Source organism: Scomber scombrus, chromosome 10 (assembly GCF_963691925.1).
Source record: "Scomber scombrus chromosome 10, fScoSco1.1, whole genome shotgun sequence".
Taxonomy (NCBI): domain Eukaryota; kingdom Metazoa; phylum Chordata; class Actinopteri; order Scombriformes; family Scombridae; genus Scomber; species Scomber scombrus.
In genome coordinates, this window is record NC_084979.1 from 30918064 (window position 1) to 30941480 (window position 23417).

The following is a 23417-nucleotide window of genomic DNA, read 5'->3' on the forward strand; positions in this document are numbered from 1 at the left end:
TAATTATTCTTACTTTACACAGACTTTAATGTTTGCACCAGGCTGCTATGTATGTTCTACCAGTCTGGTCTTCTTTGCCACAGTGTGCTGGGGAGGGGGCATCAACAGCTGTGGACAAATAAACTAACTAAGCTGGTGAGGAAAGCAGCTCTGTAGTCAGGATGGAACTGGACAGTGTGGAGGCAGAGACAGAGAGGAGGATGAGAGGAAAGCTGGAAGCTATCATAGACAATCCCTCTCATCCTCTCTATGCTGAGATGAGGCGGTTCAGGAGCACGTTCAGCCAGACTCATCCATCAAAGCGGTTGGGGGGCTCTTTCATACCATCAGCCCTCCCACTCCCACTATTTATTTTATATATTTATTGTGTATAGTATTTTGAGATTTTTACTATTTATTTTATTCAATTTTAATTTAATTTTTAATTTAGATTTTCCTTTTGAAAATACTGTTATGTCAATTTTTAATTTCCCCCTAGAGGGATCAATAAACTTAGTCTATACCTATCAGTCAGGTCCACAGAGACTGGCTTTTTGGGAACAGTCATTTTGTTGAGCAAAATTAAACATTCTGGTTGCTGCTTCTCAGTTGTGATGATTTGATGTTTTTCAGTGTCATACATGAAATTAAACTCAATTTCTTTGCATTTTGGACTTTTAATCAAACAAAACAAAACATTTTAAGACATCACCATGAGATCTTAGAAAATATAACAAACATTTCTCACTCTTGTTTTTTTTAAAGTTTATGGACAAAACAAGGAAATAATCTGCAAAATGGTTAATAAAATGAATTGCTAGTTGCAGCCATAAAAGGTTGAATATTTCAAAAATAGAAAAGCAGTACATTCATAATTCTGATGCAGTTTGCAGAAACATAAATCTTCATTTGTTGTAATAAATGCATCACAACAAAGAGTTCAGAGCAGGTTGATGCTCTCGCCTTTGACTCTGCAGGGAGAATTTCTACAAATATTCACTTTTTGTAAGTTTTGTAAGTTTAAGCATGTTTAACATAGATATCCAACATCATAGCAGTATATAAATAATAGAAACATTAGAAATACTGCAAAGTTTTGCCTGAGTCCTCTACATTAGCAGCGCCACTACTAATGAAGTGTCAGAGTCAAATGGCGATACACCAACTATGTCATAAAACTACAGATGTAAGCAGAAACATTCAAAGTGGATCATCATTATTATGTAAACTCACAGTTATCATCCACAGACATTAAAATTCATTCTCACTCTTCAAGCTTCTTTTAGGTTGACTGAAGTAGTAAAAGTCTTAACCTGAAGCATGCTGGAGGAAACAGGATGTCAGCAGCATTAAAGCTTCTGCTGAGGTGAAGTAACAGTTGAGTACAGAGGCTGTGAATCTACTTTGGCATCAGTGCGTCTCCGAGGTGCAGAGTAGATAACGTTTTCGGCCTGACCACAGGGAGCGCTGCTGAGTGAGGAGGCTGCTCTGTTGGAAAGTATAGACGACTTCACTCCACTCATCTTCAGTCTGGAAGAACAAAACAAACTCAAGGTTTATTTCTTATAGACTATTTTAGTCTTAATAACGAAATTCTTTTCTTTACATACATTTCTTACTTTGCTCAGAGGACGGGATGCTGAGGCAGTGGCTACGCTATACACAGCAAAGGTTTGGACTGAAGGAGATCTGCTCTGATCCTCTCTGATCTCCTCATACATCCGTCTGGTCTGCAGCAGAAGAAGAAGACAGGTTTGGTTTGTATTAATATCAGCTGGTTTCACAAACACTAACAATGCTCAGATGTCGCACATTCACTTAAACTCACCTCTGTGACATTAGCACACTGTGTTTCCTCAGGATGTTCTGAAAAACAAGAGGATCATTAGAATAAGTAGAGTAGACCAGGCATGGTTGACCTTTCTGTCTGCAGTTTGGAGCTCCTTTAAAATAGTGCTTTCAAAATGTGATGCAAACTAATGACATGTGTCTGCCACTAAAGTCCGTGTAAAGTAAGAATAAATATGTGTTCTGAGTTTGACATACCAAAGAAAAGTGTGTTGTTAACCACTCTGCCAAATTTGAATGATTAAAAAAATTGGCAAATATATGAAATTAGGCTTCAAAGTTGTGTAAAAATCAGCCTATTTCTCTGCTCCCAAACGCTGTGGGAGTGCCCGCCGAGTTCGCTGAAACCCCGCCCCCTACCAAGTGTCACCTGTCAATCAAAGTCACCACCTCTACCAGAAATATGGACACTAGGTCTGAGAGCTTTCTGCTGCTAACTCAGCTGCTAGCTCGGCGGCTAACTCGGCAGCTAGCCAGTCAGCTAACTGGCTAACTGGAGACTGTAGTAGTAGTAGTGTTAGATGTAGTAACAATAACTGGCCACTAGGCAGGTTAACCACTGAGGAGAGCAGACTCTCGGTCTTATATAGTATGGGAGTGTCCAAGCCCTTTTTTGCAGGCTCAGAAAATCTGGAAAAATGAGAGGCTGAGAAACAGTTTAAGGCTCTATCTCCACAATTCAGTACTGCATAGTTATCAGCCTTTACACATGTTTTCTGTAACCATTTTCCAACATGTATAATATGTTTAGAAGTAAATCAATGAATTGACTTGACACAGACTTTAAATGGTGCAGCTGTTACCTCTGCAACACAAACAGAAAATGCATGGTTTAGTCTCAAACACAAGGAGGTAAATGTTACAATTAACCCCATAGTCTGGGTTAGTTGTAACATACCCCAAGGTGAAATGTAACATCATGAAATAAGGATTATGACAAAAACTTGTTTTAATCAACACTTAAATGACTCTTTAACATAATTGGAACATGTCTATTTCAGTGTGTGTGTGTGTGTGTGTGTGTGTGTGTGTGTGTGTGTGTGTGTGTGTGTGTGTGTGTGTGTGTGTGTGTTACAATTTCATTTAAACGTTATAATACAACTGAACAAACATCCACCTGCATCTCATAAACTTAGTATTTAACTTTGTGATAAATCATGACGTGAACTGTGACAACATTTAATGTAAAATGAGACCAGCAGTGATGAAGCATCACATTTTAGTTTGACATGTTATATAGTTTCCACCTGTAGATTAATCTCATGTAGTTTCATCACTGTGTCATCACAGCAGTCTGGAGAAGATCCAAAGAAATGCTGAAGCTTCCATTGTTTTAACATCCACTAACAGAGGAGGGACCAGGGCTGGTTGATGGTGTAAAAGTCTGAACATAATTTAGTCAGTTTTAAACTATTGTGAAGGCACACTGTGTCTCTGCCTGAACCATTAGGGAACAGTATTCATCTTTAAAATTAACCAGCTGAGTACAAACTGCACATAGTTAGAGAGAATATTTGTTTCACATGTGAAAGCTTGTTTGACACAAATATGAAACAGTCTTAATGTTTGTTAGAAAAATGGTTTCAGATGTTCACCTTTGGGTTTAGAGGCTCTTTTCTTGCAGAGTATCAGCACAGCCACGGAGAACAGGAGCACGAAGAAGTACAGAGTCAGACCCACGTACAGCGGCACACCTGTTGTAGATTAAACAGTAGAAACAGGTTTGTGGTCTACAGCGACAAACATTGTTTAGTTTGTCATTATATTCACAGGACCAGTCAAAAGTTTGGATACACTTCCTCATTTATGGGTTTTTTCTTTATTTCCATTTTTTTCTACTTTATTAAACAATAAGAAAAACATCAAAACTATGAACAACACATTTAATATCATCATGTAGCAACAAAGAAAGTATATTATGTTAAATTTCAGATTCATCACATTAGCCACGTTTTGCTTTGCTCACTCTTCATTCTCTCAGCCAGCTTTATGATGAAGGCACCTGAGATGTTTTTCTAACAGTCTTGAAGTTCCCACATATGCTGAGAACTTGTTGGCTGCTTTTCCTTCACGCTGTGGTCCAGCTCATCTCAAACCATCTCCATTACAAAGATAACTCTAATCTGAGCTGCTGTTAATTGCTGCTTTTTGAAGCTGTTAACAGTAATGAACTCATCTTCTGCAGCAGAGGTAACTCTTGGTCTTCCTTCAGGAACCTTTAGGGTTCCTCCTCATTGCCACTGTGGAGGAACCTTCTCAGCTCAAACAGGTTCCTTGAAGAACCTCTCAGAAAGGACAGTCCTCATAGTTTTTGCAACTTGACTTAAAGAAACTTTCAAAGTTCTTAAAATTATCTGGATCGACTGACCTTCATGTCTTAAAGTAATGATGGACTATTGTTTCTATTTATTTAGTTGATCAGTTTCTGTCATAATATGGATTATTAGAACAGTTGAATAGAGTTATTTACTGCTTACCAACACTACACTGACACAATACAACTGTGTCTGATATATTTGTTTGGTTTTTATTTTAGGTATGATCATTTTTAGTACATGTTTATGAATATATATATTTTAATTTTTTTATATAACAAACAGTGGCTACTTTGAGGAACCTAATATATGAAAACTATTTGGAGGGTTTTGTTCATTATAGTAAAGTTCCAAAAGGTAAATGTACCTGAACCTCCATCTGTTGTTGTCTCAGTTTTCTCCTGTTCAAACTGTTCAGTGGTTTCAGTGGAAGATGATGAAGATGTGGATCTTCTTCTGAAACTTTGTGTTGTTGTTGTTGTTGTTGTTGTTGTTGTTGGTGGTGCAGGTCTGACAGTCGACTTTGGTTTTGAAGGGGGCGGAGCTGTGAACAATAAAAAAGAAACACACTGATACAAAATAAATCCTGATGAGAGAAATAAAATGCTCCTTTAGCTGACCGGCTGCTTATAAAAACGATGGTAACATTTAATTGAAATAGTCAGTTTATTATTTTTATTCCTAAAAACACTGAGACAGTAAATGAACACTTACTGTATCAATCTTCACAGTGATTAGTTAGACCAAATATCAGGTTATTAAAATATGAGCTGCAGTCAGAAAAATGTTTCCTCTGACCTCCAGACACATGAAGAAACATTTTCATGACTTTCAGTAGAAACTCACCATCTGTGACGGTGATCTTAAACTGCTTGTGTGGACCCCAATGGTAACTCCTCAAACCACACCTGTAACGTCCAGAGTCAGATTTTCTCAGCTGTGTGATGGTCACATCCAGACCACTTCCTGTACTTGTATATATACTAGTCTTATAATATCTCATGCTGTATCTGCCACTTTGAGCACTGCCACCATACGTTGTCAGAATGTATCGTTCACATTCGTCCTTACAGAAGTATCTCCACCATGAAGTCGTGGTAAAGTAACATTGAACTGTGATACTTTGTCCTTCAGTTCCTGTATAAATGGGGATTTGTGCATTGATGAGACCAATGTTTCCATCCTGCAGCACTGTTGAAAAAAAACAATCAATAATGAACATTTCCACACTGATCCACAGAGTCACACTGGGAGCTGCCCAGTTCAACCAGTCTGTGATTTGACTTGATTTATTCTGTCAGGAAGGACTCGATGGATGCAGCATAAATTCTCACATTTTTCTGATGACTTGATTCAATTTAAATGTTTTAAATTACATCTTTGTCCTCATTCATTTGTCTTTTACTTCTCCAGATGTCTTTATATGGAGTTGTGTGTTCCTTTACATTGTATCTTTGATTCCTTTTATGTTTTATCTTAAGCACTTTGAATTGTCTGTTGCTAAAATGTGTTATACAAATAAACACGTCTGTATAATCACTCTTTCCTTCTATTAGCAACATAACACACTCCCACTAACTACTGCTGTTACAATACATTTGTTATTGTAAAATAAAAGTAATAAAGTAAAATAGCAATTAGTAAAATAAAACAAAAACAAAGTTGAGGTAAAATAAAATTTAATTATCCCTCTTTAAAGTCCACTTTGTTGTTATTGATTTTATATGTTGAATTCAGGAGGGGAGCTCCAGTCCTCTGAAATGAGGCCAACGCAGGAAGTAACTTAAAACTGCATGCTATCAAAAGGCCACCAGGGGGCGACCGTTTTGGTGTCAAAAGGATTTCTGTCTCCATACAAGTCAATGGAGAATTCACCAACTTCTCACTTGATTTCTAACCTCAGTAAACGTTTTCAACATGTGTTTATGGTCTCAATCGCTAGTTTAAAGCCTTCTTCAATGCAGTATGATGTTCATTTGGGACATTTTGGCCTCCCTGATTTTATATGTGACGATAAAGCAGGGTATGCATTAGGGCGTGGCTACGTCGTGATTGACAGGTTGATTGGTTCACAGGTTCAGGAGGGCGCCTCATGCTCCTCCTGATGCCCATATAAGTAGAATCCATGTTTTTATTTTTCCCGGCATGCACCTGAAATTTTCAAGATGGCGCTGCTCAGATCCGAAACTATTGGCCTCCGAGCAGCAGTCCACAAACCAATGGGTGACGTCACGGATGTTACGTCCATTTCTTATATACAGTCTATGGTTGAATTGAAATAAGGACTGTATCTGTAATATATCGATATTATATCAATATCATGATATGAAATTAGATATCTTCTTAAATTCTGAATATTGTAATATCATAATATAGCATTAGTGTTGTCTTCCTGGTTTTAAAGGCAGTAAAGTGATGTAATTTCCCCTTTGTCCTCTTCTCCAGCTACATAAGGGGATGATGGAACAATATTAATTGTAATCATGTAAAACTAGACAATGTATTCATTAAATCTAATTATTTAGAATATGTTTTTTTCCTTTTTTATTTGAATGATAATATGAAATATGATTGACTGATTGTCCCTAACTGAACAAACAAAGTATATCAATGGAAAAAGTTCATTCAAAACAACATTTTAGTCACTGATCCAAATTATTTTCATTTGTATATTTCTTCCTTTTAAACGATTTTTTCGGCACAGACGCCTTTATAACAGTGGACAGGCAGGAAACAGGAGAGGGGGGGTGTGACATGCAGCACAGGTATGTGGGATGCCCTCTAACCACTCGACCACCTGTGCGCCGTGTTCATTTCTCTTTAACACTTTCACACAGTTGGAGGAAAAAAGAATATAAAACTAAATGAAACACATCATCAGATTCACCAAACACATCCTGTTTCAATACATAGAAGTACATTATTTTTCTGAGTTTCTCCGCATGACAAGACATTTTTCACAGCTTCAAGCCGGTAGCTCATTGACCAAGACGCAACATAACTTCCACATCCGTGGTTTGACTACGGCCTCTCTGCACAGAGCCCTTGTTTCCTGTCTACTCTCTACTGTCACTGTTATAAAGACTTAGTCACAAACTGTCAAATGAACTGAAGTAAAACCTGTTTGCATGCAAAAATAACAAGAATTACTGATAATTCTCAGTGTGTAAACCCTTCAATGTTACAACAAGTGCTGCTAATGATTGACATCTTAAAGTGACTGTTCATCATGTTTAACCACAAAAATGTGTTCACATGTATCCCTCACCCCAACTTTAAATAAAGAATATAACATAATATAAAGAATTAAGAAGTGAATGTACTCACTGAAGAAGAAAAAGCAGATCAAAGTGTGACAAACTCTCATCTTACGCTCCGATAGTTTAATCCTTTCTTCCGTCTTCACTTGCAAACCAGGAACTTCTCTTCTTCTCTCACTTCTCTAAATCGCTCACTTCTCTAAATGATGGAGTCCCTCCTCCAAACAACCACAAACACCTCTGCTCTCCTCCCCCTGTTTATTTATACTGCAGCTCTGCAAATGCATGCAAGGTTTCAGAGCTGCAAGGATTAGTGCAATGTTTTCTATTATGAAATAATTATTTTAGATAGATAAGTAGATTGACTTCCACCAATCAGTCAGTCTCTGAATCTCGTCCCTATATGCTGACTCATCTTCCCCAGCAATGAGGCCGAAGACATTTGTGTCATCATCGAATTTGGTTATGGTGTTGGACGAGTGGGCTGGTGTGCAGTCGTAGGTGGTATAAGGAGTACAAGAGGAGGAGCACACAACGTTGGGGTTCGCCAACGCTTAGTGTGATGGAGGAGATGTGAGGGCCTATTTTATCTCTCTGCAGGCGGTTTGTGAGGAAGTCTTTGATCCATGTGCAGGTGGAGATGGAGAGGTCTACATCTTGTTGTTTCCTGGTTAAGATGTCTGAGATGATGGTATTAAATGTTGAGCTAGAGTCAATGACGAGCATCTTCATGTTCCAGGTGGATCTATCAGCTCTTTAAGCAAACTGATGAGGGTCAAATGTGGGAGGGAGGCTGGTCTTCTTTGCCACAGTGTGCTGGGGAGGGGGCATCAACAGATGTGGACAAATAAACTAACTAAGCTGGTGAGGAAAGCAGCTCTGTAGTCAGGATGGAACTGGACAGTGTGGAGGCAGAGAGGGAGAGGTGGATGAGAGGAAAGCTGGAAGCTATCATAGACAATCCCTCTCATCTTCTCTATGCTGAGCTGAGGCGGCTCAGGAGCACGTTCAGCCAGACTCATCCATCAAAGCGGTTGGGGGGCTCTTTCATACCATCAGCCATCAGACCTCCCACTCCCACTATTTATTTTATATATTTATTGTATATAGTATTTTGAGATTTTTACTATTTATTTTATTCAATTTTAGTTTAATTTTTAATTTTGATTTTCCTTTTGAGAATACTGTTATGTCAATTTTTAATTTCCCCCTAGAGGGATCAATAAACTTACTCTATACCTATCATTCAGGTCCACAGAGACTGGCTTTTTTGGGAACAGTCATTTTGTTAAGCAAGAATAAACATTGTGGTTGCTTCTCAGTTGTGATGATTTGATGTTTTTCAGTGTCATACATGAAATTAAACTCAATTTCTTTGCATTTTGGACTTTTAATCAAACAAAAAAAAACATTTTAAGACATCACCATGAGATCTTAGAAAATATAACAAACATTTCTCACTGTTGTTTTTTTTAAGTTTATGGACAAAACAAGGAAATAATCCGCAGAATGGTTAATAAAATGAATTGCTAGTTGCAGCCATAAAAGGTTGAATATTTCATAAATAGAAAAGCAGTACATTCATAACTCTGATGCAGTTTGCAGAAACATTCATCTTCATTTGTTGTAATAAATGCATCACAACAAAGAGTTCAGAGCAGGTTGATGCTCTCGCCTTTGACTCTGCAGGGAGCATTTCTACAAGTATTCACTTTTTCAAGTTTTGTAAGTTTTAACATTTTTAACATAGATATCCAACATCATAGCAATATATATATATAAAATAAAAAAAATATTAAAATCTATTCAATGTTTTACTGGTAACCAGTGGAGGAAGTCGAGACCAGATAAAATGTTGTCCAGATGTTAGATTGTGCAGAATTGCACAATATCAGATTTTATTTACATGATTATCGTGGCGAAAATAATTCACAATATTGATATCATTGTGAAAATTTGAAAAGAATGCTATGCTATCAGTCAAATCATCTTCATCATCATCATCTTAATTTTGTTAACGCTTTAACTTCAATGTTACTCTAAAACTGATTTGGAAATTATTGTTATACAGTGGGAATTAAAAAGTTTTGCCTGAGTCCTCTACATTAGCAGCGCCACTACTAATGAAGTGACAGAGTCAAATGGAGATACATCAACTACGCCATAAAATACAGATGTAAGCAGAAACATTCAAAGTGGATCATCATTATTATGTAAACTCACAGTTATCATCCACAGACATTAAAATCCATTCTTACTCCTCAAGCTTCTTTTAGGTTGACTGAAGTAGTAAAAGTCTTAACCTGAAGCATGCTGGAGGAAACAGGATGTCAGCAGCATTAAAGCTTCTGCCGTGGAGTAACAGTTGAGTACAGAGGCTGTGAATCTACTTTGGCATCAGTGCGTCTTCGAGGTGCAGAGTAGATAACGTTATCGGCCTGACCAGAGGGGGCGCTGCTGAGTGAGGAGGCTGCTCTGTTGGAAAGTATAGACGACTTCACTCCACTCATCTTCAGTCTGGAAGAAAAAAACAAACTCAAGGTTTATTTCTTATAGACTGTTTTAATCTTAATAACAACATTTCTTTCCTTTGCATACATTTCTTACTTTGCTCAGAGGACGGGATGCTGAGGCAGTGGCTACGCTATACACAGCAAAGGTTTGGACTGAAGGAGATCTGCTCTGATCCTCTCTGATCTCCTCATACATCCGTCTGGTCTGCAGCAGAAGAAGACAGGTTTGGTTTATATTAATATCAGCTGGTTTCACAAACACTAACAATGCTCAGATGTCGCACATTCACTTAAACTCACCTCTGTGACATTAGCACACTGTGTTTCCTCAGGATGTTCTGAAAAACATGAGGATCAATAGAATAAGTAGAGTAGACCAGGCATGGTTGACCTTTCTGTCTGCAGTTTGGAGCTCCTTTAAAATAGTGCTTTCAAAATGTGATGCAAACTAATGACATGTGTCCGTGTAAAGTAAGAATAAATATGTGTTCTGAGTTTGACATACCACAGAAAAGTGTGTTGTTAACCACCCTGACAAATTTGAATGATTAAAAAAAATCGCCAAATATATGAAATTAGGCTTCAAAGTTGTGTAAAAATCAGCCTCTTTCTCTGCTCCCAAACGCTGTGGGAGTGCCCGCTGAGTTCGCTGAAACCCCGCCCCCTACCAAGTGTCACCTGTCAATCAAAGTCACCACCTCTACCAGAAACAGTAGGGGTGGTGACTACCTCTACTCGGCGGCTAGCTCGGCGGCTAACTCAGCTGCTAGCTCGGCTAACTGGTTAACTGTAGACTGTAGTAGTAGTAGTGTTAAATGTAGTAACAATAACTGGCCACTAGGCGGGTTAACCACTGAGGAGAGCGAACTCTCGGTCTTATATAGTACGGGAGGGACCAAGCCCTTTTTTGCAGGCTCAGAAAATCAGGAAAAATGAGAGGCTGAGAAACAGTTTAAGGCTCCATCTCCACAATTCAGTACTGCATAGTTATCAGCCTATTCACATGTTTTCTGTAACCATTTTCCAACATGTATAATATGTTTAGAAGTCAATCAATGAATTGACCCCATAGTCTGGGTTAGTTGTAACATCATGAAATAAGGATTATGGTATTAAATACTTTTAATCAACACTTAAATTACTCTTTAACATAATTGGAACATGTCTAGTTCAGTGTATGTGTGTCTGTGTGTGTTACACTTTTATTTAAACGTTATAATACAATTGAACAAACATCCACCTGCATCTTATAAACTTAGTATTTAACTTTGTGATAAATCATGACGTGAACTGTGACAACATTTAATGTAAAATGAGACCAGCAGTGATGAAGCATCACATTTTAGTTTGACATGTTATATAGTTTCCACCTGTAGATTAATCTCATGCTGTTTTATAACTGTGTCATCACAGCAGTCTGGAGAAGATCCAAAGAAATGCTGAAGCTTCCTTTGTTTTAACATCCACTAACAGAGGAGGGACCACGGCTGGTTGATGGTGTAAAAGTCTGAACATAATTTGGTCAGTTTTAAATTATTGTGAAGGCACACTGTGTCTCTGCATGAACCATTAGGGTAAATTATTCATCTTTAAAATTAACCAGCTGAGTACAAACTGCACATAGTTTGAGAAAATATTTGTCTCACATGTGAAAGCTTGTTTGACACAAATATGAAACAGTCTTAATGTTTGTTAGAAATGGTTTCAGATGTTCACCTTTGGGTTTAGAGGCTCTTTTCTTGCAGAGTATCAGCACAGCCACGGAGAACAGGAGCACGAAGAAGTACAGAGTCAGACCCACGTACAGCGGCACACCTGTTGTAGATTAAACAGTAGAAACAGGTTTGTGGTCTACAGCGACAAACATTGTTTAGTTTGTCATTATATTCACAGGACCAGTCAAAAGTTTGGATACACTACCTCATTTATGGGTTTTTTCTTTATTTCCATTTTTTTCTACTTTATTAAACAATAAGAAAAACATCAACAGTATGAACAACACATTTAATATCATCATGTAGCAACAAAGAAAGTATATTATGTTAAATTTCAGATTCATCACATTAGCCACGTTTTGCTTTGCTCACTCTTCATTCTCTCAGCCAGCTTTATGATGAAGGCACCTGAGATGTTTTTCTAACAGTCTTGAAGTTCCCACATATGCTGAGAACTTGTTGGCTGCTTTTCCTTCATGCTGTGGTCCAGCTCATCTCAAACCATCTCCATTACAAAGCTAACTTTAACGCTTTTTGAAGCTGTTAACAGTAATGAACTCATCTTCTGCAGCAGAGGTAACTCTTGGTCTTCCTTTCCTGCACTCTTAGCAGCAGAAGAGCCTTGAGGAATCTTTTGGGTTCCTCCTCATTGCCACTGTGGAGGAACCTTCTCAGCTCAAACAGGTTCCTTGAAGAACCTCTCAGAAAGGACGGTCCTCATAGTTTTTGCAACTTGACTTAAAGAAACTTTCAAAGTTCTTAAAATTATCTGGATCGACTGACTTTCATGTCTTAAAGTAATGATGGACTATTGTTTCTATTTACTTAGTTGATCAGTTTCTGTCATAATATGGATTATTAGAACAGTTGAATAGAGCTATTTACTGCTTACCAACACTACACTGACACAATACAACTGTGTCTGATATATTTGTTTGGTTTTTATTTTAGATATTATCGTTTTTAGTACACATATATATATATATATATATATATATATATATATATTTATATATATATATTTTTTTTTAATGCACTGCATTAAATGACAGGAGCTAGTGAGAAACAGTATTTCGTCTCATTCTGTGATGCAAATACTCAGAAATGACAATAAAGTGAATCTTGAATTTTGTTAATAGAAAATCATTCCAGGTGACGACGTCATGAAGCTGGTTAAGATATTGACAATTATTGTACTGCTACTGAGGACCTTAAAATATGAAAGATATTTGAAGTGTTTTGTTCATTACAGTAAAGTTCCAAAGGTAAATGTACCTGAACCTCCATCAGACTGTTCAGTGGGTTCAGTGGAAGATGATGAAGATGCAGAGCTTCTTGTGAAACTCTGTGTCGTTGTTTTTGTTGTTGTTGTTGGTGGTGGTGGTGGGGCAGGTCTGACAGTCACATTTGGATTTGAGGTGAATGGAGCTGTGAACAATAAAACGGAAACACACTGATACAAAATAAATCCTGATGAGAGAAATAAAATGCTCCTTTAGCTGACCGGCTGCTTATAAAAACGATGGTAACATTTAATTGAAATAGTCCTAAAAACACTGATACAGTAAATGAACACTTACTGTATCAATCTTCACAGTGATTATTTAGACCAAATATCAGGTTATTAAAATATCAGCTTCAGTCAGAAAAATGTTTCCTCTGACCTCCAGACACATGAAGAAACATTTTCATGACTTTCAGTAGAAACTCACCATCTGTGACGATGATCTCAAACTGCTTGTATGGACCCAAATCGTAACTGGACAAACCACACCAATAACGTCCAGAGTCAGATTTTCTCAGCTGTGTGATGGTCACATCCAGACCACTTCCTGTACTTGTATATATACTAGTCTTATAATATCTCATGCTGTATCTGTCTCTTTGAGCACTGCCACCATACGTTGTCAGAATGTATTGTTTACATTCGTCCTTACAGAAGTATCTCCACCATGAAGTCGTGGTAAAGTAACATTGAACTGTGATACTTTGTCCTTCAGTTCCTGTATAAATGGGGATTTGTGCATTGATGAGACCAATGTTTCCATCCTGCAGCACTGTGGGAAAAAAAAACAAATCAACAGTCAATAATGAACATTTCCACACTGATCCACAGAGTCACACTGGGAGCTGCCCAGTTCAACCAGTCTGTGATTTGACTTGATTTATTCTGTCAGGAAGGACTCGATGGATGCAGCATAAATTCTCACATTTTTCTGATGATTTGATTCAGTTTGAATGTTTTAAATTACATCTTTGTCCTCATTCATTTGTCTTTTATTTCTCTAGATGTCTTTTTATGAAGTTTTGTGTTTCATTTACATTTTTTCTTTGATTCCTTTTATGTTTTATCTTAAGCACTTTGAATTGTCTGTTGCTGAAATGTGTTATACAAATAAACTTGTCTGTATAATCACTCTTTCCTTCTATTAGCAACATAACACACTCCCACTAACTACTGCTGTTACAATACATTAGTTATTGTAAAATAAAAGTAATAAAGTAAAATAGCAATTAGTAAAATAAAACAAAAACAAAGTTGAGGTAAAATAACATTCAATTATCCCTCTTTAAAGTCCACTTTGTTGTTATTGATTTTATATGTTGAATTCAGGCGGGGAGTTCCGGTCCTCTGAAATGAGGCCAACGCGGAAGTAACTTAAAACTGCATTCTATCAAAAGGCCACCAGGGGGCGACCGTTTTGGTGTCAAAAGGACTTCCGTCTCTATACAAGTCAATGGAGAATTCACCAACTTCTCACTTGATTTCTAACCTCAGTAAACGTTTTCAAAATGTGTTTATGGTCTCAATCGCTAGTTTAAAGCCTTCTTCAAGCAGTCCACAAACCAATGGGGACGTCACGGATGTTACGTCCATTTCTTATATACAGTCTATGGTTGAATTGAAATAAGAACTGTAGCTGTAATATATCGATATTATATTAATATCATGATATGAAATTAGATATCTTCTTAAATTCTGAATATTGTAATATCATAATATAGCATTAGTGTTGTCTTCCTGGTTTTAAAGGCAGTAAAGTGATGTAATTTACCCTTTGTCCTCTGCTCCAGCTACATAAGGGGATGATGGAACAATATTAATTGTAATCATGTAAAACTAGACAATGTATTCATTAAATCTAATTATTTAGAATATGTTTTTTTCCTTTTTTATTTGAATGATAATATGAAATATGATTGAATGATTGTCCCTAACTGAACAAACAAAGTATATCAATCGAAAAAGTTCATTCAAAACAACATTTTAGTCACTGATCCAAATTATTTTCATTTGTATATTTATTCCTTTAAACGTTTTTTCGGCACAGACGCCTTTATAACAGTGGACAGGCAGGAAACAGGAGAGGGGGGGGGGTGACATGCAGCACAGGTATGTGGGATGCCCTCTAACCACTCGACCACCTGTGCGCTGTGTTCATTTCTCTTTAACACTTTCACACAGTTGGAGGAAAAAAGAATATAAAACTAAATGAAACACATCATCAGATTCACCAAACACATCCTGTTTCAATACATAGAAGTACATTATTTTTCTGAGTTTCTCCGCATGACAAGACATTTTTCACAGCTTCAAGCCGGTAGCTCATTGACCAAGACGCAACATAACTTCCACATCCGTGGTTGACTACGGCCTCTCCCCACAGAGCCCTGTCTGTTTCCTGTCTACGCTCTACTGTCACTGTTATAAAGACTCACAAACTGTCAAATGAACTGAAGTAAAACCTGTTTGCATGCAAAAATAACAAGAATTACTGATAATTCTCAGTGTGTAAACCCTTCAATGTTACAACAAGTGCTGCTAATGATTGACATCTTAAAGTGACTGTTCATCATGTTTAACCACAGAAATGTGTTCACATGTATCCCTCACCCCAACTTTAAATAAAGAACATAACATAATATAAAGAAATAAGAAGTGAATGTACTCACTGAGGAAGAAAAAGCAGATCAAAGTGCGACAAACTTTCATCTTACGCTCTGATAGTTTAATCCTTTCTTCCGTCTTCACTTGCAAACCAGGAACTTCTCTTCTTCTCTCACTTCTCTAAATCGCTCACTTCTCTAAATGATGGAGTCCCTCCTCCAAACAACCACACACAGCTCTGCTCTCCTCCCCCTGTTTATTTATACTGCAGCTCTGCAAATGCATGCAAGGTTTCAGAGCTGCAAGGATTAGTGCAATGTTTTCTATTATGAAATAATTATTTTAGATAGATAAGTAGATTGACTTCCACCAATCAGACAGTCTCTGAATCTCGTCCCTATATGCTGACTCATCTTCCCCAGCGATGAGGCCGAGGACAGTTGTGTCATCATCGAATTTGGTTATGGTGTTGGACGAGTGGGCTGGTGTGCAGTCGTATGTGTATAAGGAGTACAAGAGGAGGAGAACACAACATTGGGGTTCGCCAAAGCTTAGTGTGATGGAGGAGGAGATGTGAGGGCCAATTTTAACTCTCTGCAGGCGGTTTGTGAGGAAGTCTTTGATCCATGTGCAGGTGGAGATGGAGAGGTCTACATCTTGTTGTTTCCTGGTTAAGATGTCTGAGATGATGGTATTAAATGTTGAGCTAGAGTCAATGACGAGCATCTTCATGTTCCAGGTGGATCTATCAGCTCTTTAAGCAAACTGATGAGGGTCAAATGTGGGAGGGAGGCTGGTCTTCTTTGCCACAGTGTGCTGGGGAGGGGGCATCAACAGATGTGGACAAATAAACTAACTAAGCTGGTGAGGAAAGCAGCTCTGTAGTCAGGATGGAACTGGACAGTGTGGAGGCAGAGAGGGAGAGGTGGATGAGAGGAAAGCTGGAAGCTATCATAGACAATCCCTCTCATCTTCTCTATGCTGAGCTGAGGCGGCTCAGGAGCACGTTCAGCCAGACTCATCCATCAAAGCGGTTGGGGGGCTCTTTCATACCATCAGCCATCAGACCTCCCACTCCCACTATTTATTTTATATATTTATTGTATATAGTATTTTGAGATTTTTACTATTTATTTTATTCAATTTTAGTTTAATTTTTAATTTTGATTTTCCTTTTGAGAATACTGTTATGTCAATTTTTAATTTCCCCCTAGAGGGATCAATAAAGTTACTCTATACCTATCAGTCAGGTCCACAAAGACTGGCTTTTTTGGGAACAGTCATTTTGTTAAGCAAGAATAAACATTGTGGTTGCTTCTCAGTTGTGATGATTTGATGTTTTTCAGTGTCATACATGAAATTAAACTCAATTTCTTTGCATTTTGGACTTTTAATCAAACAAAACAAAACATTTTAAGACATCACCATGAGATCTTAGAAAATATAACAAACATTTCTCACTGTTGTTTTTTTTAAGTTTATGGACAAAACAAGGAAATAATCCGCAGAATGGTTAATAAAATGAATTGCTAGTTGCAGCCATAAAAGGTTGAATATTTCAAAAATAGAAAAGCAGCACATTCATAACTCTGATGCAGTTTGCAGAAACATTAATCTTCACCTGTTGTAATAAATGCATCACAACAAAGAGTTCAGAGCAGGTTGATGCTCTCGCCTTTGACTCTGCAGGGAGCATTTCTACAAATATTCACTTTTTGTAAGTTTTGTAAGTTTAAGCATGTTTAACATAGATATCCAACATCATAGCAGTATATAAATAACAGAAACATTAGAAATACTGCAAAGTTTTGTCTGAGTCCTCTACATTAGCAGCGCCACTACTAATGAAGTGACAGAGTCAAATGGAGATACATCAACTATGTCATAAAACTACAGATGTAAGCAGAAACATTCAAAGTGGATCATCATTATTATGTAAACCTCACAGTTATCATCCACAGACATTAAAATCCATTCTTACTCCTCAAGCTTCTTTTAGGTTGACTGAAGTAGTAAAAGTCTTAACCTGAAGCATGCTGGAGGAAACAGGATGTCAGCAGCATTAAAGCTTCTGCTGAGGTGAAGTAACAGTTGAGTACAGAGGCTGTGAATCTACTTTGGCATCAGTGCGTCTCCGAGGTGCAGAGTAGATAACGTTTTCGGCCTGACCACAGGGGGCGCTGCTGAGTGAGGAGGCAGCTCTGTTGGAAAGTATAGACGACTTCACTCCACTCATCTTCAGTCTGGAAGAAGAGAAAGAGCTCAAGGTTTATTTCTTATAGACTATTTTAGTCTTAATAACGAAATTTTTTTCTTTACAAACATTTCTTACTTTGCTCAGAGGACGGGATGCTGAGGCAGTGGCTACGCTATACACAGCAAAGGTTTGGACTGAAGGAGATCTGCTCTGATCCTCTCTGATCTCCTCATACATCCGTCTGGTCTGCAGCAGAAGAAGAAGACAGGTTTGGTTTGTATTAATATCAGCTGGTTTCACAAACACTAACAATGCTCAGATGTCGCACATTCACTTAAACTTACCTCTGTGACATTAGCACACTGTGTTTCCTCAGGATGTTCTGAAAAACAAGAGGATCATTAGAATAAGTAGAGGAGACCAGGCATGGTTGACCTTTCTGTCTGCAGCTTGGAGTTCCTTTAAAATAGTGCTTTCAAATGTGATGCAAACTAATGACACGTGTCTGCTATTAAAGTCTGTGTAAAGTAAGAATAAATATGTATTCTGAGTTTGACATACCACAGAAAAGTGTGTTGTTAACCACCCTGCCAAATTTGAATGATTAAAAAAATCGAAATTAGGCTTCAAAGTTGTGTAAAAATCAGCCTCTTTCTCTTCTCCCAAACACTGTGGGAGCGCCCTCCGAGTTCGCTGTAACCCCGCCCCCTACCAAGTGTCACCTGTCAATCAAAGTCACCACCTCTACCAGAAACATGGACGCTACATCTGAGAGCTTTCTGCCGCTAGCTCAGCTGCTAGCTCGGTGGCTAACTCGGCGGCTAGCTCAGCTAACTGGCTAACTGGAGACTGTAGTAGTAGTAGTGTTAAATGTAGTAACAATAACTGGCCACTAGGCAGGTTAACCACTGAGGAGAGCAGACTCTCGGTCTTATATAGTAGGGGAGGGGCCACTACGTCACGGGGTAGCCCTTTTTTTCAGGCTCAGAAATCAGGAAAAATGAGAGGGTGAGAAACAGTTTAAGGCTCTATCTCCACAATTCAGTACTGCATAGTTATCAGCCTTTTCACATGTTTTCTGTAACCATTTTTCCAACATGTATAATATGTTTAGAAGTAAATCAATGAATTGACTTTACTCAGACTTTAAGTGGTGCAGCTGTTAACTCTGCAACACAAACAGAAAATGCATGGTTTAGTCTCAAACACAAGGAGGGAAATGTTACAATTAACCCCATAGTCTGGGTTAGCTGTAACATACACATGAAATGTAACATCATTAAATAAGGATTATGACAAAAACTTGTTTTAATCAACACTAAAATGACTCTTTAACATAATTGGAACATGTCTATTTCAGTGTGTGTGTGTGTGTGTGTGTGTGTGTGTGTGTGTGTGTGTGTGTGTGTGTGTGTGTGTGTGTGTGTGTGTGTTACACTTTCATTTAAACGTTATAATACAACTGAACAAACATCCACCTGCATCTTATAAACTTAGTATTTAACTTTGTGATAAATCATGACGTGAACTGTGACAACATTTAATGTAAAATGAGACCAGCAGTGATGAAGCATCACATTTTAGTTTGACATGTTATATAGTTTCCAACTGTAGATTAATCTCATGCTGTTTTATCACTGTGTCATCACAGCAGTCTGGAGATCACTGATCCAAAGAAATGCTGAAGCCTCCATTGTTTTAACATCGACTAACAGAGGAGGGACCAGGGCTGGTTGATGGTGTAAAAGTCTGAACATAATTTGGTCAGTTTTAAACTATTGTGAAGGCAAACTGTGTCTCTGCCTGAAACATTAGGGAATATTATTCATCTTTAAAATTAACCAGCTGAGTACAAACTGCACATAGTTTGAGAGAATATTTGTCTCACATGTGAAAGCTTGTTTGACACAAATATGAAACAGTCTTAATGTTTGTTAGAAATGGTTTCAGATGTTCACCTTTGGGTTTAGAGGCTCTTTTCTTGCAGAGTATCAGCACAGCCACGGAGAACAGGAGCACGAAGAAGTACAGAGTCAGACCCACGTACAGCGGCACACCTGTTGTAGATTAAACAGTAGAAACAGGTTTGTGGTCTACAGCGACAAACATTGTTTAGTTTGTCATTATATTCACAGGACCAGTCAAAAGTTTGGATACACTTCCTCATTTATGGGTTTTTTCTTTATTAAACAATAAGAAAGACATCAAAACTATGAACAACACATTTAATATCATCATGTAGCAACAAAGAAAGTATATTGTGTTAAATTTCAGATTCATCACATTAGCCACGTTTTGCTTTGCTCACTCTTCATTCTCTCAGCCAGCTTTATGATGAAGGCACCTGAGATGTGTTTCTAACAGTCTTGAAGTTCCCACATATGCTGAGAACTTGTTGGCTGCTTTTCCTTCACGCTGTGGTCCAGCTCATCTCAAACCATCTCCATTACAAAGATAACTCTAATCTGAGCTGCTGTTAATTGCTGCTTTTTGAAGCTGTTAACAGTAATGAACTCATCTTCTGCAGCAGAGGTAACTCTTGGTCTTCCTTTCCTGCACTCTTAGCAGCAGAAGAGCCTTGAGGAACCTTTTGGGTTCTGCCTCATTGCCACTGTGGAGGAACCTTCTCAGCTCAAAAAGGTTCATTGAAGAACCTCTCAGAAAGGACAGTCCTCATAGTTTTTGCAACTTGACTTAAAGAAACTTTCAAAGTTCTTAAAATTATCTGGATCGACTGACTTTCATGTCTTAAAGTAATGATGGACTATTGTTTCTATTTATTTAGTTGATCAGTTTCTGTCATAATATGGATTATTAGAACAGTTGAATAGAGCTATTTGCTGCATACCAACACTACACTGACACAATACAACTGTGTCTGATATATTTGTTTGGTTTTTATTTTAGATATTATCATTTTTAGTACACATATATATATATATATATATATATATATATATATATATATATATATATATATATATATATATATATATATATATATATATATATATATATATATATATGTATATATTTATATATATATATTTTTTTTTAATGCACTGCATTAAATGACAGGAGCTAGTGAGAAACAGTATTTCGTCTCATTCTGTGATGCAAATACTCAGAAATGACAATAAAGTGAATCTTGAATTTTGTAAATAGAAAATCATTCCAGGTGACGACTTCATGAAGCTGGTTATGATATTGACAATTATTGTACTGCTACTGAGGACCTTAAAATATGAAAGATATTTGAAGTGTTTTGTTCATTACAGTAAAGTTCCAAAGGTAAATGTACCTGAACCTCCATCAGACTGTTCAGTGGGTTCAGTGGAAGATGATGAAGATGCAGAGCTTCTTGTGAAACTCTGTGTCGTTGTTTTTGTTGTTGTTGTTGGTGGTGGTGGTGGGGCAGGTCTGACAGTCACGTTTGGATTTGAGGTGAATGGAGCTGTGAACAATAAAAAAGAAACACACTGATACAAAATAAATCCTGATGAGAGAAATAAAATGCTACTTTAGCTGACCGGCTGCTTATAAAAACGATGGTAACATTTAATTGAAATAGTCAGTTTATTATTTTTATTCCTAAAAACACTGAGACAGTAAATGAACACTTACTGTATCAATCTTCACAGTGATTAGTTAGACCAAATATCAGGTTATTAAAATATCAGCTTCAGTCAGAAAAATGTTTCCTCTGACCTCCAGACACATGAAGAAACATTTTCATGACTTTCAGTAGAAACTCACCATCTGTGACGATGATCTTAAACTGCTGGTATGGACCCAAATCGTAACTGGAAAAACCACACCAATAACGTCCAGAGTCAGCTTTTCTCAGCTGTGTGATGGTCACAGACAGACGACTTCCTGTACTTGTCTCATAATATATCATGCTGTATCTGCCTCTTTGATAACTGTAACCATACATTTGTAGAATGTATTGTTGACATCCGTCCTTACAGAAGAACTTCCTGCTTCCAGTCTTAGTAAAGGAACATCTAACTGTGATACTTTGTCCTTCAGTTCTTGTATAAAAGGAGATTTGTGCATTGATGAGACCAATGTTTCCATCCTGCAGCACTGTTGGAAAAAAAAACAAATCAACAGTCAGTAAATAACATTTCCACACTGATCCACAGAGTCACACTGGGAGCTGCCCAGTTCAACCAGTCTGTGATTTGACTTGATTTATTCTGTCAGGAAGGACTCGATTGATGCAGCATTAATTCTCACATTTTTCTGATGATTTGATTCAATTTAAATGTTTTAAATTACATATTTGTCCTCATTCATTTGTCTTTTATTTCTCCAGATGTCTTTTTATGAAGTTTTGTGTTTCTTCTACATTTTGTCTTTTCTTTTGTATGTTTTATTTAAAGCACTTTGAATTGTCTGTTGCTGTTATACAAATAAACTTGTCTGTATAATCACTCTTTTCTTCTATTAGCAACATAACACACTCCCACTAACTACTGCTGTTACAATACATTTGTTAGTTTAAATTAATAAAAAAACATGTAAGTATCCCTCTATGCAGTCAAAATAATGTCAACATATTTTTAAATATATTATTAGTAGTTTTGTATTAGAATGAAGAACAAGTTGATTTGTGTGTATCAGTGTTTGATTGACATTAGCTGGCAGTCTGCATGTTACACTGTACAGAAAACACTGCTGTAGCTACAAGTCACAGACAGATTGAGTTGCTGACAGGAAGTTTGAGGAACAATAATGAAACAAGCATCTAAACGATCCAAAGTGACATTTTCAGTTATGCTAACATGCTGTTTAATGTGCTGCAGCATTAATTAGCGATCTGTCGGTTAAATCTCTTTTCCAGGTTAATGTTTGTTTGGTGGCTCGTTCAAAGAGCTGCAGGACAAGAGTGTGTCATCAGCTGATTTAATAAACAGGGATCAGCTGTGTGTAATGGCACTGCGCTCTGTGCAGCATCTCAGAGGCTGCAGACTTATCAACACATCAGTCCTACAGTATAAACAGCTGTGGGTAACAGACACTGTAATAATCACCCACATTCATTAACAGATTAATACAGATGTTGAGATGCTCTTCTTGTTGATAAAATCACTAAGTGGCAGCAGAGCGTCTTTCCTCCAGAAGCAGACGAGGTTCTGAGATCCATTCTCCACAAAAACAGCAAAAACTCCTTCTATTTTCACGTCTCCTTCCATCAGGTCACCGTGCATGCAGCTGCACCACACAGACACTGTAGTGCTTTGTTTTCATTTATTTATCTTTTAATTACAATTTTGGTTCTCTTTAAAATGGTTTTGTTCACTCATGGAGTAACAGGTAAACTCAGCAGGGTTTAAATTGTTGAAAGTATGTAAACCTAATCCATGTCATCTCAAGAATATGAGTTAAATATTGTTCAAAAACTGTTTTAATCATGTTAACCTTTCATACAGTTGTATGAAGACTGTCTGCAGTGGCACTCTCCAAGGTGCTGATCCCCCCTCACCCAAACAGTGGAAGGCTTATTCTTATTTAATCTGTTATGACTAACTAATATGACATGTATTTTGTTAATATGTTGATGTAATAGGCTACTTTTATTTCTATTTTCTGTATGTTTGTGTTCCGCTGCCTGTCCCTGTGTGTGTAACAGTGTATGCGCATTGTGCACCTGCCTATTAAAATATTGAAACACGCCCTTAAAATAACAGTGAAA

At 37.4% G+C, this 23417-nt stretch overlaps 2 protein-coding genes across 2 annotated transcripts; both read right to left on the reverse strand.

Annotated features, from left to right (window-relative positions):
* Nucleotides 1-1346: 1346 nt before the first annotated feature.
* LOC133987762 (uncharacterized) lies at nt 1347-21617 on the reverse strand. The gene is made up of 7 exons (XM_062427205.1): nt 21535-21617; nt 4989-5050; nt 4510-4686; nt 3423-3521; nt 1808-1845; nt 1590-1709; nt 1347-1509 (listed from the first exon to the last, which is right to left on the reverse strand). The coding sequence occupies exons 1-7, from the start codon at nt 21615-21617 to the stop codon at nt 1390-1392; spliced, it is 699 nt and encodes a 232-aa protein (XP_062283189.1). The 3' UTR covers nt 1347-1389.
* LOC133987203 (uncharacterized) lies at nt 9367-16251 on the reverse strand. The gene is made up of 7 exons (XM_062426489.1): nt 15899-16251; nt 13343-13389; nt 12906-13058; nt 11632-11730; nt 10216-10253; nt 10010-10120; nt 9367-9919 (listed from the first exon to the last, which is right to left on the reverse strand). The coding sequence occupies exons 1-7, from the start codon at nt 16249-16251 to the stop codon at nt 9833-9835; spliced, it is 888 nt and encodes a 295-aa protein (XP_062282473.1). The 3' UTR covers nt 9367-9832.
* Nucleotides 21618-23417: the final 1800 nt, after the last annotated feature.

Coding starts and splice junctions, on each gene's coding strand:
- LOC133987203 (XM_062426489.1), bottom strand. CDS start 16,251: ATGAAGATGCTCGTCATTGACTCTAGCTCAACATTTAATACCATCATC. Junction 11,731..12,905: donor ACAGTCTGATGGAGGTTCAG/GTACATTTACCT, acceptor AATCTACAACAG/GTGTGCCGCTGTACGTGGGT. Junction 9,920..10,009: donor CATCCCGTCCTCTGAGCAAA/GTAAGAAATGTA, acceptor TTTTTCTTCCAG/ACTGAAGATGAGTGGAGTGA.
- LOC133987762 (XM_062427205.1), bottom strand. CDS start 21,617: ATGATATATTATGAGACAAGTACAGGAAGTCGTCTGTCTGTGACCATC. Junction 5,051..21,534: donor GCTGACTCTGGACGTTATTG/GTGTGGTTTTTC, acceptor TGGACGTTACAG/GTGTGGTTTGAGGAGTTACC. Junction 3,522..4,509: donor AACAACAGATGGAGGTTCAG/GTACATTTACCT, acceptor AATCTACAACAG/GTGTGCCGCTGTACGTGGGT.